Source organism: Camarhynchus parvulus, chromosome 5, assembly GCF_901933205.1.
Source record: "Camarhynchus parvulus chromosome 5, STF_HiC, whole genome shotgun sequence".
Classification (NCBI taxonomy): Eukaryota; Metazoa; Chordata; class Aves; order Passeriformes; family Thraupidae; genus Camarhynchus; species Camarhynchus parvulus.
The window spans coordinates 10288043-10308594 of NC_044575.1; the positions used below are offsets into that span (position 1 = coordinate 10288043).

Below are 20552 nucleotides of genomic sequence, written 5' to 3' on the forward strand. Positions count from 1 at the left end.
CCTCATGCTGATGCACTGCACCTGTGAGCCCTCTGTTCCCTTTGGTGACTGGTCAGTAACACCTCAGCACTCCATGGCTCATCACCTCCAACACTGCTCACCTGCTTCTCACAGCTGCAGCCCATTGCGGATGGGGCTCAGCCACAGCCCCACTCCCAATTCCCACAAACTGAGTGCCTACTCTTTATTAATATGAGCACAGTTCTGCATGAACACAGCTCAGGCAAGGGCCAGATGTAACAGGAAATACGAGATGTAGAGAGCAGTGCATCCTTCCATTTTTAGGCACAGGCTCCCCAGGGTAGCCACCCCATGAGGACCCCTCAGACACACTTCCAACCTGTGTCTCCACACCAGCAGCAGCCTCCTGCAGGCACCAGCTACCACAAAGACACTCCAACAACAAAAGCTGATACAAGAAAGCACAGAATACGAGAATTCAAAACTTACCTTTTCCAAGATGAATTTGTTTAGATAAGGCATGTAACCCTGATTGGAAACTGGTCCTTCGTCATCGTCCCTAAAGTGCTCTTCCAAGGCCACTGGATCATGGGGAACGTTTAACACTGTGCACAAGTTGTGAGAAAGGACCTATGGACAAAAGAGAAACCAGTGACACTGTCAGCCTTAACCACGGTGTGTTCCCTCCAGAGCAGACCTGTGACTCCAAAACCATGTGCGAAGTGACACTTTGATGTCACCACAAGTTCTGCCCCACAAAGTTTTGCAAAACATAACTAAAAAATCCTCACTTGATGGTTTCAGAGAGCTGATTGTTACAGAAGCAACGTGAGCACAGAGAGGTCCAGCCCTAGAGAGCTACAAATGCAGCTACACAAGCTCCCCTTTGTACATATATCCCCATGCAGCTGAAAACCAGGAGAGGCATGCAGGAACACCAGAATAATATTTGCAGAGTGAAGTCAGATAGCTATCAAAACAACCACAAACACCTAGCCTTTGAAATTATAAATATTTGTATCTAGTGAAAATGAGTAACAAAGAAAACAATTTAATGTGTAGCTTTAGTTTACAAAGAAAAGACTATTCAGATTAAAGCATTAACTATGGATTTCTCTCATCTGCTTGTTTTAGGGCTGCTTCTCAACATTGACCCCATAGTTCAGCTGCAAAGGAAAGTAATGTTACAGAAAGAGGAAGGGTTTAGGTGTGCTTCTCAAATTTTTATTTTAAAAAGCTATTTGCATGAAGTATGTCACAAACTTGACAACCACTAACACTCACGTCTGTTCTTGAGAAATGACCTTCAAGAAGAGACTACACACTTGACTGATTTTAAGGAAGTACTGAATTACTAAAAACAAACTAGCCAGCACACCTCAAGTTCTTCAGCCCGAGCTGAGCTTTGCAAGCACAGACCAACACCTCAGTACCAACAGGAAGGCAGAACCCGGGCAGGAGCGACTCCTGTGCCATCAGCACTTCCCAAAAACCAGCAAAGCACCATCCCTCCCCCTGGCTGTTCACACTGTCTGGGTTCAGGTCAGACCTGTAACAGGCTGCCCACTGCACCCCTTGGCATGATGCAGAGCTGAGCCTCTGAAAATCATGTACCACCAACATGAGCTGGGTTAAGGATTTAGTATTACACGCCCTGCCACAGTTTGCGCAGAAAGAAATGCAAAAAAGGCAAAAAACACAGCTGAAAATATTACACAAAGGTAAAACAGATCACATCTTTTCAAAAGGTATGCTGCCAGTGCTATTATTTTTTTTAATCGACAACTACATGGGACAAAGTGCAACTGAGTTTTGTGGGTTTTATACAGAATTTTAAAAAACAGACCAAAGTGATGCAAAGGGAAAGCAGTGAAAAAAAAAGTGCAGAAAACTTATAAGCATGTCTATTTAGGTGAGTAGACATAAAAGATAGTCAAAGATGAAGTAGCTGTAAAAGAAGAAGTGAAAGTCTGAAGTTGTCAAAGCCTAGGAAATCAAACCAAAGCTACACACTTAAAATGTCTGGGCTTTCCCCCACCCACCTACCCCCAAGAAAGAAGAAAATGTACATTTACTATTCTGATGCATGATAAGGAGACAGCAGAATCTCTGTGTTAGCAGAAACTATTACAAAGATGGCCAGAGATGTATATTCAGTTCAGAGGAACATTCCTCTCTACATACCTCCAAAGTTAGACTTGCTTTCAGAAAAGGAGACATTTCCATGAGAAATACTTATTTTCACAGATGTATGCTAACACTGAGGCATTAGAGCTTACAAGGTCTACAATTTTATAAAGAATTAAAACAACAGCATCAGCCATAGCACAACAAAAGCTGCACTTCCCAAAGCAGCAAAAGAGCATTTAGAAGTTACCACATTTCACAGCACTCTCCATCAACACTTCAATCCATCCTTGTCTCTAACCAGATCAAGTATTTGAGTCCATGTGATTTACATACAGGGTTGGGGGATGTACTACCACGTGTGCTTCCCCTTCTATTTAAGGCTTCTGCTGTTATTTATAGAAGCTTGAGGGATTCTTGAATTTCTGAGAGAGAGAGAGAGAGATGACCACTGTTTTCCAACCACACTGGAGTTGCTAATACTATAACTAAAAAAATACTCAGCTAATAAAAACATTCTGAAAGCATGACTGATTTCAGCTTACTCCCAAAGTAATTAAAAAGTCTTGATAAAATACTTTCTTATCATGTGCTTTCTACATATTTGTCTTCTTTTTTTGGTGTTCCTGCTGTGCTTGGGCTGACAGAAACCTAGGTGCTTTCCGCATCAAGTGACCAACTTACCAGGAAAGAATTCCACTTTCAATTATTTTCTAAGATTTGCCTTATCTGTGATCTCTCTGGTGCCCAGGGCTCTCTTTTCATAACTCAGGAAATTCCTCGGCGCCTGCCAAAGCTGCCGTTCTCTAACACGGCCAAGCGCCAGCTGAATTCTTCACGTGCAGGGTAAGCCAGAAAAATTCTGCCCTGAGGTCTCATTTGGTTTGGTTTTGTTCTCTCAAATCACATTATCTGGACCTGAAGATACTCTATGTTAATTAACCACCTAAAAAAACCCCAACAAGTAGCTGAGCACTAGACTAATTGGGGTACAAAAGAATCTCCTTGCCTTGCAGAAGCTACATCAAGCATGAGGAAGTTTTGCAGCAGTCAGGATTATTCCCCCAGTGCCCACAGGGTTGCTAGGCAGCTTTCTCCTTCCGCATTTATCATGCTCTGGATGCCACATTTAACAATTCAACTTCGTGCCAAAGCCAGCTCCTGCCCCAGCCCACAGACTCATCCCTGCTGCAGCACATGGGCACAGTGGGGTCCCCAGTTGGGGTCTGAGACAGCACAGGCAGCCTGCACGGGGTTCATGACACCAGCGCACTCCAGGTACAACAACTACTTCACTTTCAAGGGAAAGTTGTTAAGAAAGATGCCTGGTGGCATCCCATCTTTCCCTGGGAACACTGAAGGTGTTCTGTTCCAAATACAAATACAAGCAAGCTGAATGCCAAAGGTCATCACAGACTTTGGATTTACTTTATTATGCCCCGTTTCATGCTGCTTTACCTTCAGGTCTACTCTGCCACAGCTGGTCCCCTCTTGAGTTCTCTTTTTCCAAAACTTTCAGCACGTGTTGAATTGTTACCATCTGAGTAGTTTCCTTTAACCATGTCCCATAAAAGTGATCTGCATTTCTACAGGGAGAGGGAGAATCTACTAGACTGCTTACTGCTCAGTGACAAAAATTTGGCCCAGATGACAGTGGGAGCATTACCAGGGCAGACTAATCCTGCAGTAGCCATTGTCAGCTTCTTGGTAGTTTTCTCTTTTTCTTTTCCATCTTTCAGGGGGGTCCTCCCACTCTCCGTCTCTTTTTCAGATTTTAAAATGTTGGCATCCCAGATCCCACAGCTCCATTCAGTGGCTTTGTGTGAATTCATTCCAAGACATTCTTGGCTCATCTCTCCCTAACATCCATGTCAGCAGCCAGCAGGCCAGCCAAAATAAGGCTACTCACAAGCACTTTCCCTTTTTCTTTTATGACCAGTGCTAAAAGCAGCATCATATAAGCCCCTTGTCACAAGCACCAGGTCATTTCATCCAGGGTACACCGTACACACACCACATCCTGCACCATCACACCCCCAAGGTCCAGCTTCCTTATCCACTCAGGTAGCACATACCCATCTGGAGCCTCATTATTCAACATCAGGGTTTCTGCCGCAGCCTCTTTCCCAGCTGGATGAGTGTATTCCAGCCCAGGTTCCTGACACTTGTGCCCTTCATCCACATCAGCTCCTGTTCCTTCATTTGCTCCTTTCACTCCTGGGCACTTGCAGACCCCTCATCACCATTTTCAACAACTTCACCCTTCCTTTTGCCTTCATTATCTGCACAATCCCCCTTGGCCTCCAGTTACATCCTGGCGTCAGCATGCATCTGCCCACAGAGCCAAGGCCTTTCTGTCCTGGGGCTCCCAGCCCTTGGGAAGAGCTCCTTGTAAACATACTCCAGGTACTGAACCTTTCTTCTACATCTTCCCTGACAAAAGAGAATCACAGAATCCATTAGGCTGAAAAAGACCTCTGAGATCATCAAGTCCACCCTATGACAGAACAGCACCATGTCAACCAGACCACGGCACTGAGTGCCACATCCAGTCTTTCTTTAAACACCTCCAGAGACTCTATCAGGTGAGTCTCCCTGGGCAGCCCATTCCAATATCTAATCAGCCCCTCTGTGGAAAGATTCTTCCTAATGTCCAACTTGAACCTCCTTAAGGTTGCAACTTAAGTTTTTGTCCTCTTGCTGGTTGCCTGGAGGAAAAGACCAATCCCACCTGGCTACAAGCTCTCTTCAGGCAGTTATGGAGTAGTAAGTTCACTGCTGAGCCTCCTTTTCCCAGGCTACACATGCCCAGCTCCCTCAGCTGCTCCTCACAGGACTTGTGCTCCAGACACTTCACCACCTTTGCTGCCCTTCTCTGGATTTGCTCCAGCACCTCAGTGTCCTTCCTAAACTGAGGGGCCCAGAACTGGACACAGCACTCGAGGTGTGCCCTCACCATGCCCAGCGCAGGGGACAGTCCCTGCCCTGCTCCTGCTAGCCACACCATTGCTGATCCAGGCCAGGATGCCACTGGCTGCCTTGGCCACCTGGGCACAGGCCTGCTCAAGGTTAAACAGGCTGCTGATCCACTGGGAGCTGCTCCTCTCAAGCACAGCCTCATGGCCCTGTCATTTCCTCAGGCTCCCTGTTTTAGTCTACAGGCTGCCTGTGCTTTCCTGGCACAACAGCATCCCTCCCTCACACCTCACTGACAGCACTGCCCTAACACACACACTGTGAGCCCTGCTGACAGTCCCAGAGCAGGACCCTGTCCCTGAGTCACAGTGAGTAATTTCCTACTGCCCTGCACCGCTGCACAAAGCCGATTGTCCCACGGGGTCCTGCCCACTCGGCCAGGCTCCCACCCTGCCCCTGCCTCACTGCATTGTTCAAGGTCTTCCTCTGTGGTCAGACCACCCCTCTCACCCCTGATTACACCATTCTTCCTCTTCCCACAGGCCACCAACTTCTCATCTAGGGGAAAAGCAAAGCAAAGGCAAGAGGTACAACAAGCCTGTAATACTCCAGAAATGAGAACAGACCAGTATGAATTTTCTAAGCCTGACAAGTAGTTTTGGTCACCCAAAGTTGTAATACAGGCCTGAGTGAGACATAATTTTCACATGTGGCTCACCATCCCCATTCAGCAGATAGAATCCAGGAGTCCAAGACCCCAAGACTCAGAAAATACACCCCAATACATCATGGAAAACAAGAACACCAAAATAAACCCACCGCCTAAGCAGAGACAAGTCACAAAGCAACAAGTGGAAGAGCTTCCAGAGAGGGTGTAAAAACTAATTGGTGGATTTTTCCAAGATCCAATCATACACACACACAGTACAGGCAATTTTGCTGGCTGTCAAGTGGAACCATATGTAAAACTTCAGAGTTTCAAGATCCACATGAAAAGTGAATTAACAAGTTCATTTTAAAGTTGCAGATTGTAAGATGAAATCAAATCTAAGTGCAGGAAAGGAAGTAATTTGGATGTAGCTCATGCTGGAATCAAAGCAGCAGCTGTAACTGTGTACACAGAACTTACACCTGAGCCTTGCTGTATCAGTGTTTGAACATGCCAAAAAACACACTGGCAAAACAATGACTGTGTCCAGCTTTAAAGCTGTAATTTAAGAACAGAATACACAAATGTTTCTGCTGATGTAGAAAAAAAGCCTAAGAGCTGCAGCCAATGCAACAGTAGAATTTCTGAAGACTATCAGCTGAAAAAAAAGATAGAAAAACCCAAACAAACAAACAAACAAACAAGTCAGTGCCTACTGGAAGCAGACAATATTCAAAATTACACTGAGGACTGATTTGACTGTCTCCTCTCTCAGCAGCTCAGAACATATACAAAAGATACAAATGGATAAAAGACATCTCATGATATCCTTACTATTCCAAGCAAGTCCCATTTTTGCCCTCAAGCATTTGCTGTTTCTCCAGACTACAAAACAGACCAAACTGACTCACCTCCATCCATCTGCTCTAGATCTACTGAAAACAAATGAGTGATGCAAACCCTTTGCAGTAGGGCCTCAACTACAGAACACACACACACAGATATTTATTTTCCCCATAGTATTTAAAGTTAATTATTTATTTTTATGGAAGGATCAAAGGTCACTTCTAGGCAGAGTAACTAAAAATCACTTCCTTTAACAACCAAACGTTATTACCCTTAGGAATTTCCCTGAAATGTGATGGCACCACCTTATACTGGATTACACAAACCAAAGACACATGGCCAGTAGGTTTTCTTACTGAGAAGGGAAGACTTCAGCAGGTTCCAACACTGCCATTCTCACAAAACAAAAAGGTTTTTATAATTTTTTAAAAACAGCCATTCCACTCAATTATTAAGCATATTTTTCTAATATCATAGATCTCTACTAACCTGTTGGTCTCCAAGCATCATCACTCCATTTTACAGGAGTGCTGTACCTTCCTCGTGATGATGAGAAACACTTCATTGGGAGACACCTTCTAAGGACAACACAGTCCTATCTCTATCATACAGGAACTTCTCTTTTCCTGTCCTGCCTGCCCTTTTTGACCATGTGGGGCTACTGCCACCCTGCACACCTTTTCTCCCCAGCAGGACCATCAGCTTGACACCATACTCAGCATTTGCCACAATAAGTCTATACAAGAACACCTTCCCTCCTGAAAACTAACTCTTGGTGGCCACAGAGAAGGTGGCAACCTCATTTCAGACTTTTTTCTGCACTCGCAGATCCTCCACCTGACATTTCCCACAGGAGCTTCTATGTCACAGAGCTGCACAAACACACAAAGCCCTGCTTTTTTTGATGACACTGTACCAGCCCACCAGCACGCTGGCAGCTTCTGTAGCCACTTCATTCAGGGCAGCACCTGAGTGCAGGAATATGCCCTTTGCTAACAGAGTGACAAAATTATCTTTTGTCTCCTTAAAAAGGAAAAAAGCACAGGAGTTTCTCTCCTCAATTAGGTAAAAAGACACCTCACAGGACCTTAGGGACTTCACCTCAAACTTAAGGATAGCCAATTAGACAGAAGCCAAAAAGTCCTGCCTAAGCAATTTACTAGAAAAGACGACAACAAAGGAACTAATCACTTTTGTGAGGTGTTTTACCAGGAGCAAGAGCCTCTTACACTTAGCTCAGTTTTTCTCTGTAAAGAGCTGTGTTATTTTGCCTTTTAATAAAACTTTTCTGTTTCCAACACTGCCACAGAAGCCATCCTGCTGATTTTATACCATCTGAAGTAGCTGAGCTATCTCAAGTGTGATATAGATCTCCAAGAGCTTATAAGACCTAGCTCGAAAAGACCATTCCATCACCTGAGGTTTTGCACTGGCCTGCACCACGACATCTGCAGATACCCTCAGGTGAGGGCATGGAGCACACCAGGAGTGCTGGGCAGCATGACAGGAAAACAGGATTCCTATAAAAAGCAAGATGATAAAAACAAAAAAAAAAGCTTCTCTTCAACCTGCTTCAGTTCATCCTGCAAGGCTGGAAGACAAACACTCGCTTTCATTGACACCCCTGTGAAGAACCCAGGGCCTGCACACATTTTCAGCTGGAGTTCACAGCCAGGTCTGGCGTCTGGCCCGGATCCTGCCCCGCAGTCACTTCTGCCCGAGTCCGGCTCTATCTCACAGCCCCATCAGCCCAGCAGAAGAAAAGGAGAAGAGGAACAGGCCGCTTGCAGCACGCTGCCAGCTCCGGACCCTCATTACATAATGCTAAAAATAAAGTCCATGAGCGAAGAGCCACGCTTGGGAACAGCACCCACAGCACGGCCACTGTCGCTGGTGGAGTTAATCCCACCAAAGGCACAAACCTCGGCTGATTGCTGCTGCCCACGCAGCCCCAGCGCCGAGCACAAGGACCCACAGTCTCCAATGTCAACAGGTGTTGCGTTCCTATTCAAAATATTTATTTAGCCAGATTCCTGCTATTATTCCCAGGCCAAGACGGTCCCATAAAGCAGGGCCAAGACGGGACTGGATTCAGTGAGCTGCCTGAGAGCTCTTTTAAGAGCACAAACACTACTTCAGCGTATAAGCTAAGGAAAGAATGGCACAGTTGGAGCCTCTTGACTAATTCTCCTGTTTATATCCAAATAAGAGGGCACTGTGGAACCTCTCTCTCCCCTTGGCAAGCTGTGAATTTCACTTGGACACAGCCAACCCCTATAGACGGGACCTTGTGGCTACCCCACAAAAGATTTTGGCCAGAAAGGGTAGCAAGGACATGTGGTTGAAAGCGGACCAGAAGCACAACAAGGGTTTGTGCGCTGACATCTCGGGGAGGACGGAGCGGAATGAAAATCAGCCTGCCCGGGCTCCAGGACGGCTCCGCGCCAGCCGCCCGCGGGACGGAGGTGGCCGGGGCCCGCAGGGACAGCGATGCCGTGGGACGAACGGCGGGGAGAACGCGATTTACAGCGCCCAGAGAGCCCCAAAGCGAGCGCCGTGTGCCCCCAGAGCGGCCGCCGCACGCAGATCCCAGCCCGCGCCCCGTGCCCGCGGCGCCAGCGCTCGGCGGGGACCGACCCCTCGCACCCCACCGGGCTGCCGCCCCCCGCTTGCCTTCAGCTGGGACTTGGAGACCTTCCCGCTGCGGTCGAGGTCGAGGGCGGTGAAGGCGTGCCAGATGGACTTGAGCAGCTCCTCCTTGAGCCCCACCATGGCCGGCCCGCTCCCGGCCTGCGCCCGCCGCCGCCGCTGTGCCCCCGGCCTGCGCCGGCCCCGGGGGCGCGGCCCGGCCCGGCCCGGCCCCGCTGGCACCGCCCCGGCAGGCGCGGCCCGCGCCCCTCAGCGCCGCCCGGCCCTGCGGCTCAGCGCTCTCCGGCGTGCCCGGCTTCCTCTGCTGCCGCAGGTCTGCCTTTTATTCTTACTAGGAAATGCACACGGTTAAATGGACAAGTGCTGGATCCTGTCCCTTTCAGTTTATTTCTGATGGCTCGGTGTAACATGGGTGCATAAATTAACATTGGTCTCTTTAGTGTTCTTCAGCACAGTTAAAACACTGTTCAGGGTTTTCATCTCAGATGAGGTAGTAAATAAAACAATAAAAAATTGTCATTGTGACATGCTACTGGGAAGATAAATTAACATTGGTTGCAGTAAATAAAACAATAAAAAATTGTCACTGTGACGTGCTACTGGAAAGATAAAATAAGCACTAAGCGGTAGTGCAGGCTGTCGTGAATATATCAGTGAGCCTGATACTGTTCTGTCTTTCCAAATAATTCCCCCCTAGAAGATTTTGGGTTTTTGAAGAACAGGAATACAGTTGAGTCTGTGAATGGAATTTATAAAAGTCTCAGGTCCAGTGTTCCCAGCAGGGTGTACCTCACAGTAAGGAGAGCAGCTTTCCTCTTGGAATTTTTCTGCCCCACAAACAGCTTGGAAGGAAGGCTGCACACAGCTGGAGAGAGCGCAGTGCAATCCCAGTGCAGGGGGAGAGCTAAAAACACCTCCTGCTCCACTACCTCCAGAGCTGAAGCCAGACAAAACGTGACCAAGAGGAAGGAGTTGTGTTGTTGGAAGTTTTTTTGAGAGTTGTTGGGTGTTTGGGTTAGGTTTTTTGTGTTAAGTCTTCTTTAATGCTGTGGGATGGGAATAAGCTCTGGTGAGGGCAGCAGCTGTGCAACGACATCAACAGAGATTACTAAAATAAATTTATGCATAGTTTCTGCTGCATGTTGTAGGAAAAGCAAATTATTATTTATTACATATGTGCTGTGATCTCAATGGTCTTTTTTCCATGTATGGAGTTCCTATAGTTTTGGCTAAGTCCTGTGTTAGTTGGTCTGCTTAGCCAAAAATACCTTTTTAGACCAGCTTTAGGGAAAGAAATGGAATGGCCTTTTTGTACATCTTAATGGATGTCTTCAGCATTTCAGTCTGAAGAGCAAATACCATAAAAATCATGTCAGCAACACAGCCAGGATCCAAACCCCAAATGCACTGGAGCCCTAGGCCCAAAGAGGAGCCACGCACTGAGAGCATCTCTGTGAGCTCACTTTGCAGAAAAGGACAATGGGGGAGAAGAAGTGAGGGATGATGGGCATGGTCTTAGAAGATACAAAACTCTCTAACACTTACTGACTGACAGAGGATGAGAAATAGGACTCCTGCATCCACTATTTCCTGCAATTGATGGAAAAGTTCACACTTTTCTGTCTCTCTGTAACCTACATAACATTGCTCTGAACACTGAGATTGTCATTCATAGAACACAGCTCATGATCCCTTGAGGGTTTTATTTTCATGGATTTCACACAGAACCATTAAGATCCCAAACTCAAGACACATAATAAACAGCAGGGGAAAAAATTAGATTTTGCCCAATTTTAGTCTTCAGTCAATTACATCATCAGAACAAAAATAGCACTCCAAGTGAAATAGTTCTGGTAGGTACAGTTTGACAACTGTTTTGTACCAGGTGGTGCTGGTTTATTATGATTCCAGTAGGAAAGGCACTCAGATTCTAAAGTGTCACTTAAAATACCATTTATTGCAGCCAACATTATAATGGAGAGAACAGTGTAGATAACCTTACATTCCTTCAGGAACCCTGGGCTGTCCAACATCAACCAGGTGCAGCACGTCACCCACATCCTGCCCATGGAAAATTTACACCATTTTGGTCATTCGAGCTATTACAGGAGTTTTGTCCAAAGGGACAACTCTATAGATTTTTTTTCTATGGCCAAATATAAAACATGTTCACACCAGAACCCTTTGCTGCATTTTCAGATGAAGTGCAGGGCATGCAGGGGTTGTCATTGCTGGTACCATGTAGGACCTGCCAAAAAAATCCTCTGGGACAATCAGCCAGGGAAATTTGTCCCCCGTGGGCCTGGAGGCCAGGCTGGACAGACAGCACAGCTCAGCACAAGCTGGGGAGGCACAGACCTAACTTGCATGAACCACTGATCCTCTGGCTACAGGAGCAGGGCAGATGAGCAGACAGCAAAACCCACTGTAGGAAGTCATTCTAATTCTCCTAGGTGATAAATCATAAGATTGGTTTTCTGTATGTGATGGAGACTACAATCATCCACAGATTTTTATTCTTTAGAGATATCTTTTAGAGATGTTATAGCCTCCCAGTAGCACAGTCAGTTGCCAAACACAATCTGCCTTATTCACTGATCATACCCTAACAGCCTTTTCCTTCTCCTTTTTCCCAGCCTTTTGCTCCATAATTTATTCGGGACTTTGGAATCCACAAATAATTATTTATGCTCTTTCCTCAAGATGGATACTCTGAACTATATGAGTAGCATAAAAAATTATTTTGATAAAATTTCCTAATGAATCTGATTTGCTAACATTACAGCTGTTACTATTACCAGAAACATCTGCCATCTTAAAATACATTAGCATTTCCCCAATTAGAAGACAATTATTCCACTTAAGAAGGAAAGAGACAACTTTTATATATGCAGAAAAGTTAGTAGCTGAGCACCCACAAGGTCACCAGTAAACACAGAAGACCCTTCCTAAAATGCATTAAAATACAGTTAGATTCAGTGAAAAGTCACTAAGGAAAAGCAATTAATGTAGTTCACACATGAATCTTCTAATGGCAGGGACTTAATCTGTGCTTTGAACAGAGTTCAGTGATTTTCTGGCAGTTTGGATTTTTGGTAAAAACAATTGAGTGGAAAAACAAAATGCAAACTAAATGCTTCACAAATTGTAAAAAACAATGAAACCCCACCACACCCACACATATAAAAACCAACCAACAACAAAAAAACCAAACAACCAACCAATCAAACAAACAAAAAACTTCCAGAAAAAACCCCACTAAAACCCTGTGTGCTGCTTTTCATTTTCTCTTCCTTCTTTTTGCTGGCTTCTGTTACTCCTGATTTAAATGACATGCTAAAATCCTTTGCCAGAACAGGATTTGTTTTCCACTCAGAATATAAATAGTCCCATTCAGGTCACTAGGTTAGCAGTCCATGCTTACATGTTTCATTAAAATGAGTGGTTTATACAAGTCTCAGCTGCTCCAGCACTTGGTAGGTTAATCAAGAGGATGCTTACAAGTTGTGCATAAACCCAGTACATGATTTTATATAGCCATACTCATATTTAAATCCTCAGTGTTTTTATAGGATTGAACTAACTGAGCAAAACCAGTTAAAGTGAACTTCACATGCAGACAAACTTGCTGTGGAATGAAACCTTTGTTTTTTATGCTTACCCAAAATAGCTTTAACAAAGTTACAGGACTAACTGCATCCACACCCAAAGTGTGAGTTATTTTAAGGAACCCTTCTATTTTGATATGCTAATCTGGATCTTTGCTTATCAAAGACTTTACATTCTGACCCTCTGAAGATAAGATTGACATGTAATGCATTAACCATTAATTAACAGCAATCACAAGAAACCCTTGATAACATTACATAAACTCTAAATTGCTTGCCTGGTACAAAAGCAAGTTCTGATGCAACTTCACATACTTCTGCTTTTCCTGAAAGTTGTCTGAGAGCTCAGCAACTTCATTTAAAATCTGTGCTTGTCCTAATTTTGTTTCCTCAGCACAGTAAAAAAACATGACTGAGGGGAGGGAAGACTGGCTCTGTCTCACAGAGTGACTCACAGTTTCAGGAAGGAGCTTTAGTTAGACCCTGCTGAGGCTCAGCCTTGAGGGGTCAATCACTTTTCTCTTGGTCCTCTTTGCAGAAGCTTAATTACTCCTTGTTAGCCAAATAATAACTATTTGTCAGGGAAGTTCTAACCAGAGGAAAGATTACGCACTTGAACCGTTACTAATTTTGTTTTATGCCACTGAGTCAGTTAAACTGACATCAAGGAAAGAATTCCAGCACTTCAGTTCTCTGCTCATTGTTAGCCCAGGGAAAATCTTCCCAGCCTTGGCTAGAACAGTCATTTTCATTCTCCACGGGAAAACTAAATGGAAGCAAACAGAAATTGAAGACCGTTAAGGCAACTTTGCAGCAAACTGTGTTTCCAATATCTGCCACTTCACAGCAATGTTTCAGGAGAAAATAAAACTGAAGCAAATGCTGGGGTTTATTATCAATGTGTTAGTTTCTGAATAGACTTCTCCTGCCATAAAACATCTCCAGGAAACAGTGGGGGAGAGTGTAAAAAGCAGTAAGTATATTTGACATAATAGCATGATGCAATCCTCAAGCCATCTGAGGAATTTGTCTTTTCTGTTATTTTAAAATACTTCAGTAGTTTTAGGTGAAACAAGAAGCAGCATTAGATGCTGAATCAGAATGGCAGTTTAGTCTCTCCTAGGGAAAAAAAAAAGATAAAAAAGTGAATTTTCCATTCACTTCTAAGACTTTCAGAGCCATCTTTAAAGGGATTACAGCAAGGCACACCTATTTCACTATTTTTCTACTATTTATACACATGTGCACAATACATGCATTTTTATTTAAACTTCAGAAAACAAACATAATGTAGGGGTAAAACATCAGGTTACCTTTCAGTTCCTCCCTGGTAACACACTTCTTACTCTACACTTTCAGCTGATAAGGTGTTTCTCACCAAGTTACAGGATTCACCATAGAGAACAAAATACCACAGACCTTACCTGCAGAGAGGAAGAGGAAATTCAGTCCCATGTGTGCTGCAGTATCCCATCTTTTGGAGTGGAAACTGGAAAGATAAATAGCCAGTGGAAAAAGCCATATAAGCAGGGTTAATGTAGAAGAAAGTCAATCAGAATCAAGGAATCTTCAATGTTGGTAAAGACCTCCAGTATCATTGGGCCCCCCTGTTAACCCAGCACTTCCACTAAACCATTTCCCTCACTGCCACATCCACATGGCTTTTGACTTCCAGGGATGGTGCTTCCACCACTTCCCTAGGCAACCTGTTCCACTGCCTAACAACCTTTTCAGTGAAATTTTTCCTCATGTCCCATCTGAACCTCTTCTGGAGCAGCTTGATGCCATTTCCTGTTGTCCTGTCGCTGTTACCTGGAGGAAGAGATTGATCCCCACCTGGCTACAGCCTCCTTTTATGGGAGATTTATGAGGAGCTTCTGTCCTGAATCTAAGTAGATGAGAATGAAAAGAGGCAAGAGGGAAGAGCTGCAGAGGCAAAAACATCACCTAAACTTGGTGAGACTACTAAAGGTTGGGAACAGCAGGTGTTTCTCCTGTCCCCCCATCCCTATCCTGTGAAACACCTTGCCTAAAATACTTTCATTAGGGGTGCCTTCTGCTGTCTGTAAATCAATAGATGGACAAGATCTCCTCCATCAGGATGCAGGCTGAACACGTAGAATCTGCCTGTGTATAAATTCAGCAACAGCAGCAGGTTTTATGTCCATCAGCTCCCTTGTCTGGCAGCAATCTGAGGGATACACAGGAGATCATTAATCAGAGTCAGGCCACTTTGTCTGCTTTCATCTTGACTCAAAGAGAAATCAGTTTAGACCAGCATGATAATTCAGATGTCATGCTAAATGCTCATATTGTCTATTGTAAGGGAGTCAAATGACAGCCAAAAGGAAGATCTTTGAAGCCAATGCTTCAGCTTTTCCAAGACTATCCAGAATGTCAAGTTCATTTTTAGGCTTGTACAACCTCAGATCTCTGAGCAACATGTTAAACAATAATAAATTGCTTCCTGTTTAATTAGGCCCAGCAATATTCTCTCCTCAGGGCACCTCCCTTTCCCCTAGCCCAATCCCATTATACTTTGGGAAGACAGAATCTCCATCCAGTTCCAGCTCTCAGCCAGAAGCAGTTTCCTGAGTGCTGTCCTGCCCAGTTTCCTCCTGCTTTCTCTGTGCGATGTTTCTGGAGCTGAGAACCTTCACTGGGCTCAGCAGCTCCCTCCGAGGGTTCCAGGCTTCACTGGAGGAGGCGGGGGCTCAGCAGGGCTCAGCCCTGACTTCACTCTGCTGGCCAAGTTTAAAACCAGGTCTTCAAGCCCAGTTACAGCAGGGATATTTGGAGGTAGCACACACAGGGGTTTGTTACACATATGCACACATTACACACCACATATGATGAGGGTGCTCTTTCCAAGCCTACACAACCAAAAGGGTGACTGGGGTAAATGAAAACACTCTTACCCGGGCTACTGCTGGCAAGAGTGCTCAGTCACTGCTGCAGAACAAGACAACGCCTTCTAACAATCAGGGTCGAGTGTCACACCAGCACACAGACACTTCCAAGACAAAATTCAGTGCACAGTTAACAATTTTGTCCAGCAGGTGTTGCTGAAGACTACAAAACACATTCAGGCAAGGTCCAGCTGGCCAGCTTTTGGGAGGGTGTCAAACACACGGTGCTCCCCTGCCCTAGATCAGCAAGGACGGGGTGCCTAAGTGTACTTCTATTCATGAAACTTTTCAGGTTATAAAGTAATGCAAGCTGTGACATTGAAATCGAACTTTGGAATATACAAGCAGTGCCTAACTCCATTTCTAAGTGGAGGTAAATCTTGTCTGTGACTTCCAAAATAAGCCAACTTGACAGGAAGATTCCAGGTCCTACATTTTAGTGATTCAGATCCATTCCAGCTAATAGGGCAACAGGATACTTGGAAACTGACAAATGAACCCAACAAAAACTATAAGAAAACCCTAGACAACTGCTGTGTGGGGATACCTTCCCAAAAACAAAACAAAAAAAACATACAAAAATAACCTCCAATTGTATTTTGACAGTAATGGCATAAACAGAATTCCATGTAGTATTTGAACACCAGATGTGATTCAATATTTTAAGTATACCATTTATGATTCAATTCAATGGTTTTGCCTGCAAACCCATCAGTATTTCTACAGACACTGGAAAGGTTTGAATTGCAAGATGAATTATCCAATCAGTGAATCAGTCCTTGATATTTGAAATTAATTTTTCTGTGTTAAATGGTGTTGTGTCTTTACAGGAAACTGTGTCTGTAGGAGCTTTAGTCCATCACACCACCCACTTTTTGGTCAGAAGATGCAGAAAGACTGAGCAAGACCAAGCAGGTGGTGTTGTCCAGTAGTGCATCATTAGAAGATGGAGAAGACAGAGGACCAGACAAATGTCTAGAGGAGGTAGGGGTATGAAATACCTGCTTTCAAGTATTTTTACATTCACTTTGAGTTCTTCATGAAGTCATGTAATCGGATCAAATAGTTAAGCTTGGGAAATTTAAGCTAGATGAATTCAGGAGAAATATGATTAAACATTAAATGGAGCTATTTTGAAGAACATGTTTGCCACCCAACTCTAATTCTTGCTTCTTAAATTCAGCTAAAGCTTTTCTCTCCAAATGCTGAAGCTCATCCTGTTACACCATGCTTGGTGGAATCTCAGCTAATATCCAACTCTACATTTTTGTGAGCGGTGAGAAGTTCCTCCTTCCACCTGCAAAGGCAATTACAGATAAGTTCTGCTCAACTGCAGATAAGTTTGGCCCAAGTCTTCTTTTTGCAATAATTTGTAAGCTGCCAAAATTACTGTAAGATTGTTCCTATTAAAAAAAGAAACCCCCTTCAATGTCAGTAAAAATAGATACCACTTCTTACTCAGTAAACATCTGAATCATGAATCACTGTATGCTGGGAGTATTCATGGGAAGCATTAACACACACTTCCCAAATTCTCTGCTCCTTCCCACCAGCCATTGTTGCAGCCAGGATTCACTGCCTCACTATCTGCATCAGAAAGGCTCATGAAAAATGAGATAAAATTTCACGATTCTTATTGCTCCCATAAAGTACTTTAGAACTCTGAAATGCCTTTTTAAAGAAATGCCTTTTTAAATACTGTCCTTGGCACACAAGGAAAAAGTTAAAATGTCTAAAGTCACTTCAGTCCTATGGTTTAAGCAGGGCACCCCTTCAATGGCACACAAAACCTGTGACCAGCACTAGAATAGACCCACAGAATTTTATAGGTGGAAAATACCTTTAAGATCATGGAATCCAGCTGTTAACCCAGCACTGCCGAGTCCACCACTCAACCACGTCCCTGAGTGCCACATCCACACAGCTTTTAAATAACCCCGGGGTGGTGACACCACCACTTCCCTGGCAGCCTGTTCCAATGCTTGACAACTGTTTCAGTGAAGAAATGGTTCCTAATATCCCATCTAAGCCCTCCCTGGCACAACTTGAGACTGTTTCCTCTTGTCCTATCTCTTGTTACTTGGGAAAAGAAGCTGACCCCCACCTGGCTATTACCTCTCTTCAGGCAGTTGTAGAGTGATAAGGTCTCTCCTGATCCTCCTTTTCTCCAGGTTAAACACCTCCAGCTCCCTCAGCTGCTCCTCACAGGACTCTCCAGACCCCTCCCCAGCTCTGTTGCCCTTCTCTGGACTCTCTCCAATCCCTCAATGTCTTTCTTCCAGTGGGGGGCCCAGAACTGGACACAGCACTTGAGGTGTGGCCTCACCAGTGCCCAGCACAGGGGGACAGTCCCTGCCCTGCTCCTGCTGGTCACACTATTGCTGATCCAGGCCAGGATGCCATTGGCCACCTTGGCCACTTGGCTCATGTTCAGCCTGTGTTGCAGCGCCCCCAGGTCCTTTTCCACTGGGCAGTTTCCAGCCACTCCTCCCCCACCTGTAGCACTGCCTGGGGTTGTTGTGGCCCCGGGAAAGGATCTGGCACTTGGCCTTGTTGAACCTCCAGCAGCTGTCCTCAGCCCATTGATCCAGGCTACCAGATCCCTCTGCAGAGCCTTCCTGCCCTCCAACAGATCATCACTGCTGCTCAACTTGGTGTCATCTGCAAACTGAGGGAGCTTTCAGTCCTCTCAGCCAGATCACTGATAAGGACATTAAACAGGACTGGGCCTCACACTGACCCTGAGGAGCACCACTGGTGGCTGGCCTCCAGCAGGATAGAGCTCCATCCACCACCTCCCTGGGCACAGCAATGCAAGCCCTTCTTTACTCAGCCACGAGCACAGCTTGTTTGCAGAGCAGTGCCTCTACTGATGGTGCAGGTCTCTGCAAATGGGTGATGAGGAGCACAGAACTGTAATACATATAACAGATTTTTTACACTGTAGAGATAGAAAAGCTTAAGTTTACTAATCATCCACCAACTGGAATTTCTGACTGTTTAGAAGTATGCTTAAAGGTCTCACTTAATGTAGATGAACATTAAAACACTGCAACAAACCCATATATTTTAAATTCTCTCACAAACAAGACAGGGCTATCTAAAGGTATTTCAGTGTATCAGTTTTTTAGTTATCAGTAAAATATCATTCATATACCTTAAACCAATATTCTGAATTTCAGTTGTATGATTAGAACTGAGAACTCTTAGTTACTTTCTGCTAACTGCAAAGCTGAATTTTCTGAGTGCATGGAATTCAGGGAGAGCTTCTCTGACTCACCTGTGGCTCTAACACAAGGTAAAAACTTCCACAATAGACTGATATATTAAGCCTTTGTTTACTGTGTCTCCCTTGTTTACATGTACCTCCATGCCACAGAACATGCCATCACTGTGTTCCTGAAATATTCCAACTCCTCCCACTGTTTTCTTCCCAACTTCTAAATCAGCAGCTCTCTTCCTATTCTCAACAGGTCCTGCATTTTCCCTTACCTCAGACCCAGCTATCTCTTCACATAGTTTCTATTCCTCCGCCATCAGTCATGGGTTCCACTTCTTCCAGGGGTTTCATCTTTGCCAATGCAATACCATTCCTGAGGCTGCACAGACAGACTGCTATGGGCACTAACACATTGAGTAGGATCCTTCTCTCCTAACTATCAGCAAGTCTCTTATCTCACTCAGTCCCACTCTCAGGAGAGGGAATCACAAGCATCAGGCATGAGTGGGAAGCAGATCTCATCAGGACTTGCCATAGTATATTCCCAACTCAGTATTTTATTTCTGTAACTACAAAGTTAAATAAGTGTTACACAATATTAAACAAACAGAACTTTTAACTTTAATATTCAAATTCAACACTAATAAGAACAAATAGAGCACAAAAGGGAAACACTGTTTTAAGTAAAATGAATGAAGAGACAAGCCAGTAATCAGAATAGTTCTGTCAGCCTAGGTTCAACATCTGCATTGGTTCCATGGCCACATTCTGTTCCACAAATTGGAACTTCAAACTGAATTGTTAAGCTGTGTCTGCTGGCATCCCAGACTGCAGTTTCTGTATAGTACACTATAAGCATGATCAAACTTATGTACATAAACAATGAAAAACAGCCCGAACACACTAAACAACTATTTACAAGTATTCCAACATAAAAAACCAAACATACAATAGCCTCAAGAATGGGCAACTGAAGAAAACATGAACATTCAGAGAACCTTATTAGAAAGTAGAACAAAACATCAATAGCAAAGACATTAACAATTGCACTACACTAATACAGAGTCCAAATATTAAATTGGTGCATTTTTTCACAATGCACTAGCTTTGAGAGAAAAATGCTGCCTTCACTAAAATGCAGCTTACATTTTTTTTCACTTAATTGCTTTAACAAGAAGCCTATTAACACAATAATGATTGTTTTAATGCTACAGTTTACAGCAAGGACACTGAACTAAAAATAGCAGCAGTTCCACATGGCACTTAATTCCACAGGTTCCTAAGCTGTGGTTTATGCAATGCCTACAAAGTGCTCCCAGTTCAATACACAAATAAAATTCACAACAAAAGTCTACCTGACATCAGGTACATTGACTGTAGGTGGCCTTAAAGCCTGTCTTTTAAAATTTATTCCCCCTCTGCTCCAAAAAAAAAAATTAACTATCAAAGTAAGGCCCCCTCCCTCCTTCTTAAAAGATTAGGAATATTGCTTCTTATTACAATGCTGTAACACTACAAAGCAGCACACCACTATAGTGGTTAACCCTGGGACAATATAACATCTAACAGTGTAACCGAAGGCTTATGGAGTAACATCCAGGATCCTCTACAGACAGGAGAGTAACCGAGTCCATCAACCCCAATGGTGAATGCAGAACCAGCCATAG

General features: G+C 44.3%; 1 protein-coding gene across 1 annotated transcript in view; it reads right to left on the minus strand.

Moving 5' to 3' along the window:
• Positions 1-9354, minus strand: part of SWAP70 (switching B cell complex subunit SWAP70) — a 35832-nt gene extending 26478 nt beyond the window's left edge. The window contains exons 1-2 of the mRNA XM_030950258.1: positions 9173-9354; positions 451-591 (exon numbers count right to left, since the gene is read on the minus strand). Coding sequence (XP_030806118.1) covers positions 451-591; positions 9173-9271 — 240 coding nt within the window. The 5' untranslated portion in view covers positions 9272-9354. The remainder of the gene's footprint in view (positions 1-450; positions 592-9172) is intronic.
• Between the last annotated feature and the right edge of the window lie 11198 nt (positions 9355-20552).